The sequence below is a fragment of the Triturus cristatus genome, chromosome 5_1 (assembly GCF_964204655.1).
Source record: "Triturus cristatus chromosome 5_1, aTriCri1.1, whole genome shotgun sequence".
Taxonomy (NCBI): domain Eukaryota; kingdom Metazoa; phylum Chordata; class Amphibia; order Caudata; family Salamandridae; genus Triturus; species Triturus cristatus.
This window is the reverse complement of record NC_140587.1, coordinates 545,159,564-545,177,342: the sequence shown is the minus strand read 5'-3', so window position 1 is coordinate 545,177,342 and position 17,779 is coordinate 545,159,564. Positions and strand designations below refer to the sequence as shown.

General features: G+C 39.1%; 1 protein-coding gene across 1 annotated transcript in view; it reads left to right on the top strand.

Moving 5' to 3' along the window:
* The first annotated feature begins 239 nt into the window (after positions 1 to 239).
* The window catches only part of LY96 (lymphocyte antigen 96), a 613,732-nt gene continuing 596,192 nt past the window's right edge, over positions 240 to 17,779 (top strand). Inside the window, exon 1 of the mRNA XM_085604111.1 lies at positions 240 to 378. Coding sequence (XP_085460237.1) covers positions 261 to 378 — 118 coding nt within the window. The 5' untranslated portion in view covers positions 240 to 260. The remainder of the gene's footprint in view (positions 379 to 17,779) is intronic.

Genomic DNA, 17,779 nt, shown 5'->3' with positions numbered 1-17,779 from the left:
CACCCCTCCCTGGTAACATTACCAGCTGCCACTGGTTGTTAAGCCTCCATGTCCACACCTTTTGTTCCTACCTATACTTGCATGCATGCCCCATTAAATGCTAACCTATTGGCTTTGTCTGTTTATTTCCGAATTTCACCCACTCAAATAATCATTATCTGAAAGAGTTAATGTGCTTTTGTTTAAAAGCTGCGGGAAGCGCTGCTTAATAATAACGAAACCTAAACGTGTTCCTCTTTACTGTCGGCAAGGAGTTGAGAATGGCGACTCTGGGGCCAGTTATTTTATTTACTCTCTTCATTCAGGCCTTTGGTCGAGAACCAGAGAAACATACCCTGTGCGTTTCGCCATCTCTAACGGTGGAGTACGTTTATTGCGGTGAGTAAAACCCAAAGGTTGGAGCAGTGTCATACTGTCGTAGCTTATTTTTGGGACATAGTAAGCTCACAGTCACAGATGCACGGCCGGGGCTGATTATGCGCGCGCTCTCTTGTCCTGGCTTTCTTTGCATTTATAGAGCCGTGGAGACTTTTGTGCGCGCGCACTCTGTTTAACCCCAGCTGTTACCGACTTCTTTGCACTATTTCTGTTCGAAAACAACAATGCAAGGGACCTTCCCTGACTGCATTATGGTCCTTCCTGTGTAGCTGGCATTATCATGCCATGTTATGTCTGGTCAAAGTGCACCGCGCCCGTTCAAGGTGATTTTACAGTGTGCCTCTGTTCCTTTCAGGAGACATCGTTTATTGCTACATTTTAGAAAGAATGAAATCTTTCCCAAGATTAGAGAGTGTGAGTCTGCATTATCAGAAAATCTGCTTATGGTGTGCTTAGTTATCACCTATAACAAACCCTGTGGATACTGTTGCCACGAGGCAATTACATTCTCGCTAATTCTATTGACAACAAAGCCGGCGCCGTTTTCCATCAATATTTCTGCACTGCTGATAGTACACTGGTGCCATTACAGTTTTGCACTAACGTTTGTCCGAACATTTTTAAGCATGGGCTGGTGCAAAACGCAATTTTGTACTGATCGCCGTGTTCAAATGTGTTTGAATGTGCCTGGAAGTAGAAAAGTAAGTGCAAAATTGCACCGGCGCCAGTGTAGCATTTTAAATTTGGTCCTATGTCCTCTGAATGAGTTCGCTGCTTTGTGCATCATCAAGACAATAATACCCTCTTGAAAAGCCCGACCAGTATTTGCAAAGCTCCCCCTTGCAGGATTCAATACTCTGAATCTCAGCTTTGAGTCCCTGTGAAATAAAGGAGGATCGTTTTGGAAACACGGCCTCGTTTTCGCAGAGTTCCTGGTACCATGAAGTAGACAGCTTGTTCAGGGTTTGGCACAAGTATTATTGCAACTGATGCTTTCCAGATGACTGCTGGCAGGGGAAGCTAGTGACTGCAAATGATAGTCAGTTAAAATTAAGTAAGAGTCTGAATAAATTATGCAAACCACAATTTGAAAGCTACCTTTTTTTATACCCTCAAAAGTATAGGCCTCGGATCTCAAACGCTAGAACGCTTTTTATGGAAAACAGTTGTAAAACCCACTGATCAACTAAAATAAAGGAAACAGGGCATTGACACTGGGCGCAACCTTGATCAGTGGAGGTGCACATGCTGCTGATTTTCCTGTCCTAGTGTCCCGTCCAGCACCTGAAACAGCATTTACACAGCAGGAGCAAATCATTCTATATGTGACTGCTTGAACATGTTAGAAAAAATGTGCAAACGCTTTTCACCTGAGAACACTTCAGGGCAGATTTACAAGCCCCTTGCGAGACAATTACGCCACCGTTGCGTCACTTCTGTGTCGCAGCGGCGGCGTAAACCATGCGCCATGTTGCGTCTTATTTACAACGTGACGCATCTAGGGAGATGCGTCACGTTGTAAAGCCCTGCGCTACATTAAACCTGCGCCAGGTTTAATGTATGCAGGGTGGGTGTCCCGTCGGAAAAAACCTCGGAAAAGTGACGCAGTGAAATCTACAAGATTTCACTGAGTCACTTTTCCGACGCTGCTGCGTCAAAACCCTGCGCCTGCTTGAAGCAGGCGTAAGGCATGACGCAGCATGTTAGGTATGGGCAGCCCTTGAGCATTGCTGGAGTTGCGTCGTGCTTGCGACACGACTCCAGCAATGCGCCGCCCTTATACCATCAGATGCGTCACTCATCTGTTTATCCTTGCGCCACGATGCGCTGCATTGTAAATGCGGCGCATCTGTGGTGGCGCAAGGGTAAACTTGCGTGACGCATCTTTCCTGGCGCATCCCTGCTGATTTGCAGGGATGCGCCAGGAAACATAAATCTGCCCCAGAGTGTTTTTAAAAACGTGTTTAAACTTTGTAGCTTCTTGCAGATGTCTCCAGTCTGTATATTGATACTTAGTTAAACTTACCTTCACAGTAATAGAAATAAAAAATGGTATACATTTTTGTCAGATTTTCTTTGTAATCTAAATTGATGTAAATTGCTTATTTTAAAATTAGGATCTGTGAAAGAAAAGATAAAAATAGTTATAACATGTAATAATACATTTTTTACAACACAGCATAATTTCCACAAAGTAATTTGTTTGCCTTTTTTGCTGTTCTCAGAATATATTGAATTTCACTAGAAATAGTGATTTCAATCGTACTCATCACTTAACAGCGGGCAAAAAAAAAAACAATCAGGAAGATTGTTAAAAAGAAACCAACATGCTAATCTCAGTAAAATACCAGAAAATACAAATCACACATATATGAAATGCTTACGGCTAACAACATTTTATAACTTTAACTTATAAAAGCTGTAAATGTTGCCGCTTTAAAATATTCACCGAATCAATGACCACCAAAAAGGCCATAATTCAAACATATACCTTTCCTTGAGGCCAAATGGTATTTTTGCACTCCTTTTTTATGTAAATTGTCCAATGGTAGTCCTATTAAATTATAATAATACATTTATCAGAGAGTGAATTATCTTCCTAAAATTTTGATTTTAAAAATATTAGGTAGGAATTTTGTAATTCCCTAGGCAAACGTTGTTTGAAAACCAACTGGGAATCATTACAAAGTGTCCAGCCTTTGTCACATTTTAGATAGGCAGTGTAATGTCCAGATGTGGTGGAAGGACCATCATGGAAAATTATAGCAATTGCTACAAAAGTCCTTCCTGATATTGATAGTTGTGCTGCTACAAATTGCTTTATTAAAGTATCCAATTTTCTTCCGTCAGCTCTACAACGTTGCATCATTAAAATTATGTATTTGCCATGTTTTGTTAAAAATAATGTGGATAACATTTCTAATTTACATTGGCTACACTCCCTGTTTTGATTTGCAGCTTTAAATAATTTATTGAAAGACACTGATTTACAGTCTGGTAATGTTAAATACAGAAATCTCTCCGTGTCTACATTGGAGCTACATGTATACATGCAATTTTCACAATAATGTTCCCATTTGTAAGAAAGGCCAAAATAATTTCTATTTCTACACCTTCATTTTCAAAAATGGTAAGCATATACATTAAAAATTCCTGAGCATCTTGTTGGATATTTAGTGAAAATTGTGTAGAACCAGAACACACATCCAAAAGATTACGAACATCTGAAACAGATTGTATTTTACTTGTGTCTGTTGTCAATTTTTAAAAAACAGAATGCAACAGAGAACAAAATCTTTGTTGCCGATTCTGCATAATTTGTTCTTGCAAACCTTCAAGATAAAAAACAACATTGACCACTACATTAGCATAGCAGTTGACACCTGAACTATTTTCAAGCTGATAACCAACAACCTTTTCAACAGTGTCCAATTTCTTTTTACTTGCAATCACAACATTATCTTGTGCTATTCCCTTCTCAACACCTTCAGAACAGATACTGTCAAACCTTCTTTTTCGACCAACCACACGCTTTTCAAATACAGGATATTTACCTAAATTTGGAGCATACACCCTTCTTAACCTATTATACTCTTTTACAGTTTGCATCCGCAGTAACCTTTGTCTCATCAAAATCAATCAAAAACAAACCAGATAATGTTCTGACTCGCGATAAAGCAACATATGCCATACCCTCTTTAAATACAGTAGATCCAATGTTCACCAATGCACTGTCTACACTTAATCCTTGAGATTTATGAATAGTCACTGCATATGCCAGAGAAAATGGAAATTGTTTCCTACGGACATATAAATATTTAACAAGCAAAAAACTAACTGAACAACGACCAATTTCTTTAACTTCTTCAATCTGATCAAATTTAATTTTTAAAAATGAAATTCCTTCTTTTTTCTGATAATTAACAAAATCTACCACTTTACCCATTGCGTCATTAACTAACCCTTTTTCTACATCCAAATTTCGCCTTAAAATTACCTGACAGTTTACACACGCATACAGTATCTTTTCTAAACCAGCTGTTTTAGATATTTTTTTTTCTAAAGAATCCAGTTTTGTTTTCAACTTTCCCGTCAAAATAATAGTAATTCCTTCATGCTCTATTTTATCGATGGCTTCCATTTTTATAATTTCTTCATTTTCCAGTTTCAATAGTTCTTCGTTGAATATGGAACACTCTCGCAGTGTTGGCATTAAACAGATCACTGATTTATTTTCAGCAATTTTCACGTACACTTTTGCAGGAATTACATTTTCATTTGGAAAGACATTGCAAAGTAATCGACTTTCCAAAGCTTGTTTGCCATGTTTTGTAAGAATTCCAATTCTTATATCTTGAAGAATACTTCCATATTCAGCATAATTTGCTTGTCGCATATTTGTTGTCAGTTCTTTGTATTCAAAATTAGTCCAAATGTTCACATTACAAACACTACCAAGAGACTTTCTGGTATCTTCAAGTGCAAGTGTTTTAAATACTGGTTGTCCTTTTACCGGAGTGAGTTGCAATAGATCTCCAAAAACTATGACGTGTTTTCCTCCAAATAACACGTCATACTCTCTTTTAAGAATTTGTTGCATTCTTAAATGCACAAAGGCAAGCATCAAGTTTGAGACCATGCTCACCTCTTCAATAATGAGAAGTTTAATTTTCTTCAAGACTCTTAAAACTTCACAACAAGCTTCTACAGATAGCTTGTGGTATTCCAATTTGTTCTCATGCTCTACTGGTAGCATTAGTAAACAATGTAAATTAATTCCTTTAATGTTATGTGCTGCCAACCCAGTTGGAGCAGTGACAACACAAGACAAATGCGACTCAGTTGTTTTTTGCAGATAACTTGAAATTACTTTAATTAAGAAACTTTTTCCTGTTCCAGCTAGACCACTCACATACATTCGGATAGGTTGAAATGATGTACATGAGCACCCTTTCTTTTCATGAAGTAATCCATGGTCAATATGCTCTTTCACTTGTTGATGTATTTGTTTCTGTTCAACATTTAGTTGTTCTTCCAAGTTTCCTAACTGTATTACATCTTCTTGAGCTTGATACATTGCTGTTTCAACCTCATTCATGGCAGTTGCTGCTTCATTTTCAACAATTGGTTGTCCTAGCGGATCTTGACTCAGTGCAGCAGAACTTTGACTGTCTTGAGAACTGTCTCTAGCAATCTCAGCTGCAATTGTAGCTTCTTGATCAATTTCATCATTCAACATTTTCACATAATTTGCAAAAGCACTGCATTGTATGTTATCTTTACAAGCATTAAATGAATCTTCATAGCTCTGAAAATCTCCAAGTAATTCCAGTTCTGAACGCCATGGTTTGAACATTTGCAAAAGGGCTAAATAGTGAAATTCCCTTTTATCAGCAGTGTCGTAACTCACTTTCCTGTGATTAATTACATTTCCTTTCCTTGGTTTCACCAGACATCCTTCAGAACCAATAACTGCATATTTTCCATCATTGATGTTCTCTGTAGTATTCCGTTTAAAAGTGTAGTTTTGCAGCACTTCATAGAGACACATGCTCTCAAGATGATTACTTCTGTTCGGGTAATATGTGTCCAACATATTCGTTTTCAAAATATCTGTACTTTCTGGTTCTTTTTCTGCTAAACATTCAATTTCTTGAACAGATTTCAGTACCCGATTTCACATTCCTGCAAGACCTAGATTCACCCAAATGATTCTTCTACTTTTTGAATATAGACTTGCAGATGATAACCGATCTGAGCATTCATAGGCTCCAATTTCACGATGCGATAACATCTTCAAACTGTATAATTTCTTACTAAGAGTCTTCTCGTGAGAAATCTCTTCCCACATTTCTTTAAATTCCGTCTTTTCTGATTTAATACTGTAGGACGTTACATACCGAGCGACAGCAATGGAATTGTCCGCAACATACTGAATATCCATGTTAGCATTCCACATGGATAAAATAACTGGATTGTAGTCATTTATGTATTTTGATTCTTCACTTCTTTTTAATTTGTAGGTATTTTTCGGAGACTTTCTTGTGATAGTATGTCGCACAGCTGACATAAAACAGTTCACTCTTCCTTTGGATAATACAGGACATGGAAACCCAAAACGACATTTGGTAAAGAACTTATCCTTTGACTTGTACTTTCGTCGACAGTATTTTGCACATAGATGACTTTGGAATTGTAAGACTTGTTGTTTTAAGTTTTTATGTTCTTTGCTATTGGGTACAGCACATGTGGCATAATCTTCAATGAAAGACAAAACAGTTTCATCTGAATCTGTTCCAAATTTGGGGGCTTCCTTGATCCATAACAACATATGTATATGAGGAGCACCTCTTGCTTGATACTCCTTTCTCCAAAAGAAATCCACAACTTCTCAAAGAGGAGGATTCTTTTTATTGCAGATGAAAGACATCATAGCTTCAAATCTATGATTGAAATATCTGCATACATTAACAGGATCCAATGAGCACAATTCTCCAGGTGTCTTGTATTCAATATTTTTTATATTGCAATTTGCCTCTCGAAGAAATTCAAGTAAATCATCCCAAGCATACTCAGCACAGCTTAGTGTAACAAACCATGTAGGAGTTCCCAAGTTACGTAGCATACATTTCAGTTCTCCATGACGACGGTACCAATATTCATTAGTCCCTCGCTGACATGCCATCAGATTAATCAACTGAGATTCTAAATGAGCATTTCTCTGATGCACTTTATCCATAAAATCCTTAGCAGTTACATTTTGCAGATGCATTCCAGTTTTTAAAATGTGATTTACTGCATATGAAAGTCCAGACAAGTCACTTTCAAACAGAAGATGAAACATATAAGGGATACATTGTCGAAATCTTGGGTTCTTCTGCATTTAATCTTGTTGTCCTATATTCAGATGCAGGAATCTGCACAGGACGTTCATCATATCGTCCACCTTTTCCTGTTGGAAACAACTACGGGAAACAACGAGCTTCCAAACTCTCTTCCCATACACTCATGTGACTTCCTGTTGCTTTTTCCATTTGGAACAACTCAATCGTATTCCCCATCACCTCTTTAGAATGAAGTGGATGTACACTGTAATATTCATAGATTTCTTCACATCTGGACATGTCCACTTTTTCAATTTGTCCACTTAATGTTTCAGTATCTTCTGCTAAATCTATTTCTTCCTCTCCTACAAACACATGTCTATAGTACTCATTATTTTTTAACAGATACAATGATGCCTTTTGCACTTTTCTAACATCCACTAACTCTTGCCAGATTTTCTTATTTTTGGTAGGAACACCATTAACTAGAATGACTAGTGGCTCATTTGCTGCAAGGTCTACACCAATAGTTTCAATATTTTTCCTTAAGTCTAACGGTAAATACACAACTCTTCCTTTCAATCCTCTTTGCAACTCTGATGGAGGTAATTTACCTGTTTTAGGCTCCATACGAACAATAGCCTGAAACGGGTGAAATGTGAATGGACTCATACGTATTTAAATCTATCAGCTCTGGAGGAAGAGCAACCAACTCTAGATTATTATGAACTGCTCTAGCAGGCATTTTATTCTCAACTAATTTGTTATAACAATATTTGCAAATACGCTGCTCAGATCCCAAATCAAAAAAATCCTCTACCAGCAAATAAGTTGCAAATTCCATCCACTTATCATTATCTTCTATTTCACTTTTTAAATACAGATTGACACCCCTAGTCTGATTTTTATAGTGAGTTCGTCGACAACAAATACAAGAAACATTTGGTCTTTCACCTGAAATTACCTTAAACTTTGTGATTTCATCCTCAAATTTTTTTGTAATCACAGGTTCTACATTGTCTTCAACATTTTCTTCTACTAATGTCACAGTTTCTCCACTCTCTTGCTGAGGACCAAAGTAACAAAACTCAATATCCTCACAAACCTTCTTCACATCTGATACTGAGCCACGTAAAAGAGTAATGTTCAACTCATTTAACTTTAGTGCTGGACTTGTCGCATATACAATCTTCTCACTAACTTCCGCATTTGAGTATGATGTACTGCCAGCATCCTGAAATGGTGAAAAACACTTTCCCTAACTTTCCTAGAAAGACAAGCCAGAGAATGACCTTGCAAACCAGTATTTTTTCTCACTCTGCAAGGGTCTTGTCCTTGCAACACCTTAATCTTTTGTTTAACACTTTTTTAGGACGTCTCCCTAGAACTTCATCAGCTATCACTTCTTCTGAATTTCTTTCAACCATTTTCTCTTTCTCAATTGGACAACCATCTCTAACTTCGTAACCTCTACCACTGGTGTCAACTGCAAACAGTAATTTTTTGCTCTGTAAATAACTCTCTTCATTAAAGAAAGGCTCTGAACTGGAACTGTGTTTCCATTCTCCCCCAAAAATATCACACATTTTTTTTCTATTAATTACTCTTTTCCTCCTACTTTTGGCCTTCATTAAATTTATTGGTTTATCTAGTGATCGAATTCTGTTTAATACTAAAATGAATAGTTTCCTTTTTACTTCTAAAGCCTTTTCAACAATGTTTTCAATATGCTTCTTCTTTTTATAAAACAGAGCTCTCTTTTTATATTTCTTCACGTCTTTCAGCAAATTTTGTACTACTCTCTTGTAAAATATTTTTTTTCGTAATTCCTTATACTGATTTTGCCTTCTTTTAGCACACTTTGTCTCCTTTGACTGAATATTTGTTTTTTTTGCTTTTCCTCTTATTTTGATTTTTTTTCTAGTTGAAACATTCACATTGGATTCAGCGTTCTGTACATTCTGTTTCCTCCTACAAACATTTTTAATAAATTGCATTGTGATCTTACCAGAAGATTTTTTCTTTTTAGCCACATTATCTTGTACATTCAATACTTGTGGTTGACTTTTCTTCAAGTAATTCTCCTGTCTCTGTTCTTTTCTTTTTCTTTTTTTTCAGGCATGATTTCTCTATTTTAAATGTCGAAAAACAGTAACTGTAAAAAAGAATCACAAATAAAAGTATATTAATAACTATTCTATTACTGTAAAAATACATTTTATAAACTATAGCCATGAAGCACAAGTGTGACGATGGTTAAAACACTACAAGCATAGTGCATACTACTTTGAAACAGTTCATGCCCTAAAGCCTACCTCACTAAAAGAGTACATGCTAACTGACTGAATGATTACAATACTATTAGGAAACAAACTGGGTGTGTGACAGGGTATTTCCTAGTGTATGAATACTGACATGATTATTGATGGTGTGAAAGACAAGTGTGAAGGTGATTAGAGACCTACATGCATACTGGACACATGTTTCAATCCATTCATATGTAAAGGCCTGTCTAACTCCAATACTATTTGGATACTGATTAAATGATTAGAGTACTGCAAGAAGAATACCTGGGTGAGTTTATAAGTGTTCGGGTTTTGGCACAGTGAATGGATTACTCCATGGTGCTGAATGGGTTACTAGAGGACTCCAAGAGGAGTGACAGAGTATTTGCTACAAGTGTATGAATACTGACTATGGAATTGGAGGTGTAAAACACAAGTGTGTAGGTGGTTAGAGGACTGCATGCAAAATGGATAGGCATTTGAATCAATTAATGTACTAAGGCCTGGCTCACTGCATGAGTACTTGGGTACTGACTGAATGATTAGAGTACTGCAAAGAGAGTGCCTGGGTGAATTTATAAGTGTTTGGGTTTTGGCGCACTGAATGGATTAGTACATGGTGCTGAATGGGTCACTGGAGGAGTACAAGGGGATCGATAGGATGTTTGCTGCACTATATGTATACTGAGTGGGGAATTAAAGATGTGAAAGACAAGTGTGTAGGTGGTTAGAAGACTTCATGCATACTGGATAGACGTTTGAAGCAATTCATGTGCTAAGGGCTGGCTCACTGCATGAGTACTTAGATACTGACTGAATGATTAAAGCACTGCAAGGAGACTACCTGGGCGAATTTATAAGTGGTTTCCTTTCAGTGCAATGAATGGATTAGTACATGGTGCTGAATGGGTCACTGGAGCAGTATAAGGAGAGTGAGAGAGTATTTGCAGGAACTGTATGAATACTGTCTGGGATATTAAAGGTGTGAAAGACAAGTATGTAGGTGGCTAGAGACCTAGATCCATAATGGATAGACATTTGAAACAGTCCATAGATCCATGGATCACTGCAAAACTACCTGACTACTGACTGAATCATTAGAGTACTACAAAAAAAAGTGACTCGGTGAATCTTTTTAAGATTTTGGATTCTAGTGCAGTGAATAGGTCAGTACTTACTGCCAAATGAGTCAGTGGAGGTGTGCAATTAAAGTGACAGAGTGTTTATTGCAGTTTATAGATATTGACAGAGAGATTGAACGTCACAAAGGCAATTGTGTTGGTACTTACAGGCCTCCATGCATACTGGAAACACATTTGAATCGATCCATGTGCTAAGGCCTGCCTCATTCCATTAGTACTTAGGTACTTACTGAATGATTAGACTATTGCAAGAAGCGTACCTGGGTGAATTTACAAGTGTTTCAGTTTTGGCGCAGTGAATGCATTACTACATGGTGCTGAATAAGTCACTGGAACATTGCAAGGGGAGTGACAGGATGTTTGCTGAAAGTACATGGATACTGACTGGGGAATTGAAGCTGTTAAGGACAAGTGTATAGTATGTTAGAAGACTGCATGCATACTGCATAGACATTTGTAGACCTCTATGTGGTAATGCATGGTTCACTACATGAGTACCTGGAAACTGACTGAATCATTAGACTACTGCTAGAACAGTGCTTGGGTAAAACTGTTAAGTTTTTCAGTTTTGGCACAGTAAAAAGATTAGTACATGGTACTGGATCAGTCACTGGATGAGTGCAAGATGAGTGACAATATGTTTATTGAAATATATAGAAACTGACTAGTTAATTAAAGAAGTGAAAGACAAATGTGTAGGTGACTAGAGGCCTGTCTGCATAATGCATAGGGGTTTCAAGCAGTCCATGTTGTAAGGCCTGGCTCGCTGCATGAGCACTTGGATGCTGACTGAATGATAAGAGTACTAAAAAGAGAGTGCCTGGGTGAATTTATAAATGTTGGGGTTTTGGCAAAGTGAATGGTTTAGTATATGCTACTGAATGGGTCACTAGAGGAGTACATGGGGAGTAACAGAGTGTTTGCTTGAAGTGTATGAATACTGACTGTGGAATTAAAGGTGTGAAAGAGAACTGTGTAGATGGTTAGAGGACTGCATGCATAGTGGATAAGCATTTGAATCAATGCATGTGCTAAGGCCTGCCTCACTTAGATACTACTTGAATATTAACTGAATGTTTGCAGTATTGCAAGGACACTTCCTGGGTGATTACATAAGCAATAACTGCCTTCTAATTCTAACAAAACTTGAGAACAGGAAAGTTTTTAAGCAGTAATGCATATTCAAACATATGAAGTACCCAAAGGCTTCTCTCACAGTGGTTCCCAAATGCACACAGACTAACAGTGTGATTCTAGACGAGCAGAGCGATACAGAGCGCCGAGACACCTCCGGGTATTTGTGCGCTATAAAAATCGAAAAAAAACATACACATAAACAAAAAACATAAACACTATCTCTAGGAGTTTACCAAAACTCATTCACTACTGTGGAAGGGGTAAGGGTACTGTACACAACCTACATATTTCAGTACTACACTTTTCTGTCAATGGCTGTCTCATTGTATCAATACATAAGCAATGACTGGCTTCTAATGCTACTAAAACTTGACAACATGACAGGTTTTAAAACATTTATCTGTCAGCAAATACATGATGTTCCCAAATGCTTCTCTCACAGTGGTTCCCAAATGCACACAGACTCACAGTGTGATTCTAGACAAGCAACACTATCCCTTGGAGTTTACCAAAACTCATTCACTACTGTGCAAAGAGTAAAGGGACTGCACACAATCTACATATTTCACGACTCCAGTTTAGTGTCAAAGCCTAACTCATTTTATCAAAGCATAAGCAAAGACTGGCTTCTAATGCTACTAAAACTTGACAACATGGCAGGTTTTAAAACAGTTATCTGTCAGCAAATACATGATGTTCCCAAATGCTTCTCTCACAGTGGTTCCCAAATGCACACAGACTCACAGTGTGATTCTATACAAGCAACACTATCCCTAGGAGTTTACCAAAACTCATTCACTACTATGTAAGGGGTAAGGGGACGGCACACAATCTAGATATTTCAGGACTCCACTTTAGTCTCAATGCCTGACTCATTTAATCAAAGCATAAGCAAAGGCTGGCTTCTAATGCTACTAAAACTTGACAACAATACAGGGTTTAAAACAGTTATCTGTCACCAAATACACAATGTTACCAAATCCTTGTCTCACAATCCTTACCCAAATGCACACAGACTCACAGTGTGATTTTAGGCAAGCAACACTATCATAGGAGTTTACCAAATCTCATTCAGTAGTGTAGAAGGCGTAAGAGTACTGTACACAATCTACATATTTAAGTACTGCACTTTAGTGTCAAAGCCTGACTCATTTTATCAATCCATAAGCAAACACAGGCTTCTAATGCTACTAAAACCTGACGACATGACATGTTTTAAAACAGTTATCTGTCAGCAAATACATGATGTTACCAAATGCTTCTCTCACAATGGTTCCCAAATGCACACAGACTCACAGTGTGATTCTAGACAAGCAACACTATTCCTAGGAGTTTACCAAAACTCATTCACTACTGTGCAAGGGGTAAGGGGACTACACACAATCTACATATTTAAGTACTGCACTTTAGTGTCAAAGCCTAACTTATTTTATCAAAGCATAAGCAAAGACTAGCTTCTAATGATACTAAAACTTGACAACATGGCAGGTTTTAAAACAGTTATCTGTTCGCAAATACATGATGTTCCCAAATGCTTCTCTCACATGGGTTTCCAAATGCACACAGACTCACAGTGTGATTCTATACAAGCAACACTATCCCTAGGAGTTTACCAAAACTCATTCACTACTATGGAAAGGGTAAGGGGACTGCACACAATCTACATATTTCAGGACTCCACTTTAGTGTCAATGCCTGACTCATTTAATCAAAGCATAAGCAATGACTGGCTTCCAATGCTACTAAAACTTGACAACATGACAGGTTTTAAAACACTTATCTGTCAGCAAATACATAATGTTAGCAAATGCTTCTCTCACAATCCTTACCCAAATGCACACAGACTCCCAGTGTGATTCTAGACAAGCAACACTATCTCTAGGAGTTTACCAAAACTCATTCACTACTGTGGAAGGCGTAAAGGGACTGCACACAATCTACATATTTCAATACTGCACTTTACTGTCAATGCCTGACTCATTTTATCAATGCATAAGCAAAGACTGGCTTCTAATGCTACTAACACATGACAACATGACAGGTTTTAAAACAGTCATCTGTCAGCAAATACATAATGTTAGCAAATGCTTCTCTCACAATCCTTACCCAAATGCACACAGACTGACAGTATGATTTTAGACAAGCAACACTATCCTAGGAGTTTACCAAAACTCATTCACTAGTCTAGAAGAGGTAAGGGTACTCCACACAATCTACATATTTAAGTTTACTGTCAATGCCTGACTCATTTTATCGATGCATAAGCAAAGACTGGCTTCTAATGCTACTAAAACTTGACAACATGACAGGTTTTAAAACAGTCATCTGTCAGCAAATACATGATGTTACCAAATTATTCTCTCACAATGGTTACCCAAATGCACACAGACTCACAGTGTGTTTCTAGACAAACAACACTATCCCTAGGAGTTTACCAAAACACATTTCTTAATCTATGAGTACTACATTTTAGTGTTCAAACATGACTCATTTTGCAAATTCACAAACAATGACTGATTTCTAACTGTACCAAAATATAAAAACAGCACAGTTATCTGTCTGCAAACACGTGAAAAACACAAATGCTTATCACAGTTTCTACATGCACACACACTATCAATAAGATTGTAAACAAAAAAAAGTACTCCCTACACTTTAGCAGGAGAAATACATTAGTCTGATTACAATTAAAATAGTCTACATACATCCCCTCACAATTAAATAACTCACCTTTCAAGTTGTTTTGTAGATTAAGAAGTATATCAGTCACACACCAGATATCAGTCACACACCAGATTTTTTTATACAGAATCTCTGCACTGTGCACCTCTCAGCAAAACCAAAGAATGGCAAAGTTTCCCTCTCATTTCCATATATATACATGTAAACATCAAATCACATTCCGTCCCACATAAATTCAAAACCAAACACACATTTCTATTGGTTAAACATTTCAACCCTTTCCAAATGACATAAATTTGAACCCTACCCCCAATCTGCCTTCTGCCTGTTACCATAGCAACAGGTCATGGAACACTAAATTGAGCACACAGGTCACAAGTTCAGCAACAATGTTGCTAATCAAAACAGCAAGTGTGCTTGACTTTTCAACATATCAGCTTATCATATATAATGTTCCTTTCACGCACTTTTTGTTAACCAATACGAATCATGCGTTTAAAAAACAGAAACATGCACCCTACCTTTCAATGTAGAAGGTTGTCAAACAACCAATGATTTCTTGCCTTTTTTCAAAACTGCATCTTAGCCACCATTTTAGAAAAATCTTACTTTTCAAACTGCCATTTCATTTACAGAGACCATCTGAGTGCATCCAGACCTCCCTTCAAGATGCTTAGAGTGTGTATTGTGGGACACAGCTATATTTTCTGGAGCCAAAGGCATGCAGAAAACAAAGGCAGTCACAAAGACCTAGGTTTGCCAAATGTAGACATTAAATGGATTGGACAGAGAGGGTTAAAGTGGCACCAATTGATGTCATTGGTAAAAACCTTTATGCATATCCAACACCCTGACCTCATAATAGTGCACTGTGGTGGCAATGACCTTGGCACTTTGACTGGGGTAGGTCTGGAAATGCTTATGAAGGACACCTTTGCAGAATTGTTTTCACTTTTTCCCAAAACTGCCTTTGTGTATTCTAACATATGCCAAAGGCAGAAGTGGAACTGGTCCAATCATTTTTGTCCACAGATTGAGAAAGCTAGGAAACATGTGAATAAATCTGTTTCTGCTTTTCTCCGAGACTATAGAATGGGGTCCATTTACAATAACAATCTGCGCTTTCATATGCAAGAGAGGTATAGGAGAGATGGAGTACACTTTACTGATGAAGGAAACAGAGTCTTCCTCAACAACTTTAGACTCTGTATAGGTACTTACTTATAAGTACCAAAAACTCTCAATGAACACAACTGCTCTTTTTAGAGCCACTCAAGAACCAAACACTTAAGCAAGATGTTTGTCTCCCAAAAATGTCAGTTTTTTTCCTTGGATCCGCGCACCCAACGCGTTAGGAACCGCGCACCCAACGCGTGAGGAACCGTGCACCCAACACGATAGGATGCGCGACTACTAATTTTACCGTAAAAAAAAAATATCCCCTATCACTAATTGTTATTATCCCCGGGGACCCCATCCCCCGGGGCTTATAAAAAAACATTGGAGACCGTGGGGGGAGCCCCAACGCCCCCACGGTCCCAGCCGGCTCCCCGCGTCCTTCGAGAGCCGGCATTGCTTTTCCACATGGGGAGCTGCTGACATGCAGCTCCCCGTGTGGAAAAGCAATCTTGTTTGGATTTTGAAAGAGAGAGCAGGACCTGCTCTCTCTTTAAAAATCCTAACGAAGTTTGCTATGGGAGGGCGGGAGACTCCCGCCCTCTCATAGCAAACAACAGTGTCCTGGGGGTGGGCACCCCAGGACACTGTAGGAGCCGGCCCTGGGGGGTGGCGGTTCCCAGGGCCCTCGAGGGCTCCAGGAGGGGTGCCACACAGCCCCCCTCCCCTATTAATATATAAACATTTTGCCCCCGGGATTTGGCCCACCCGGGGGCGAATTATTAACGAAGCGCGGAAGCCCGCACTTCGAGTTTTTTTAATTTTTTCGTCCGGATCCGCGCACCCTGCGCGCATTTTGCGTTTTTTTTTTTTTTTTAAAAGGGGGCCCGACCCCCTGAGCAACACTAGAGGGTCAGAGTATTTCTACCCTGCCCCCTTTATATGTTTTACACACTTATTCCCCTTACTTCTTCAGACTCGCTTCTACCGAGGCACAAAATGGCTGCCAACAGTTCCTGGTTTCGAATGTAGACAGACACTCGACAGCCAATTAGCATTCAGCGCGTGATCGGGAAGGTGCACGCTTGGTTCGGGGAGGGTGTGCTTACGGTGCGGGTAGGGTGCGCGGATCCTCCAAGGCCATAGATATCACTAACTTTTTTACCCTAATTTTCTCAGGAACTACTGAACAGATTTACACCATTTATGCAAAAGGCACAAGTCTGAACTGAGGACTAACTCTTTGCCAAATTTGGTGTAATTCCATTCAGCAGTTCGGGCTGTAGCTGCGTCAACAGGTCCTATGGGAAAATGCATGGGGAAAATGCGTTTTGTGGACCCCCCTTTTTTCTCGGCCCCCGCTTGACGAATCACCGTGAAATTTTCAGGATAGGAGCAGACCGGAGCTGGCCAACAGTTTGGATAATTTCGCGAAGATTCGTCAACCGGCGCCAGACGTATTGGGAATAGAATGTTGTGGATTTCCTGTGGAAAATAGGTCCTAACTATAACTACCTACTGTCCCATCATTCATTGCATGTGGCACGTGATGTATATGCTACTGCAGGGTCATGTGGATAATAAAAACCGGAAACATACCTGTTTCAGTGTCGGTGCTGTTCATTAGCTGCACATGCAGAAGGGTCCTCTGTGCCTTGAAACGCGTCAGCTCAACTAACAAAAGTTCGGAGAATCCTAGGCGAGCTGCATTCCAGGCCGGATGGCAGGGGCGATGTAGAGTGCCTCCTTGATGCTCACGGGCATTTTGTTGATTCATTTTATTTGCACGGCTGGTCCCTGCCATGGAGGAGGCACCATCACGACATAACCTGTGAGGCTGGGGAGATGAACTGTTCTAACTCCACGCAGCACATCGCTCCAATTGCAGACACTGAGCTCGTCAGGGCAACCCGATTCCTACTCAAGGACTTTAATGCTTTTAATTACGAACAAGTGCCGAACTTACTTAAAGGAAATAATTGTACTCACACAGTGGAAACTTCATGTCCCATCATTCATTGCATGTGGCACGGGATGTATAGGCTACTGCAGGGTCATGTGGATAATAGAAACCAGAAACATACCTGTTTGAGTGTCGGTGCTGGTCGTTAGCTGGCCATGAAGAAGGGGCCTCTGTGACTTGAAACGCGTCAGCTCAACTAACGAAAGTTTGGAGAATCCTAGGCAAGCTGCATTCCAGGCTGGATGGCGGGGC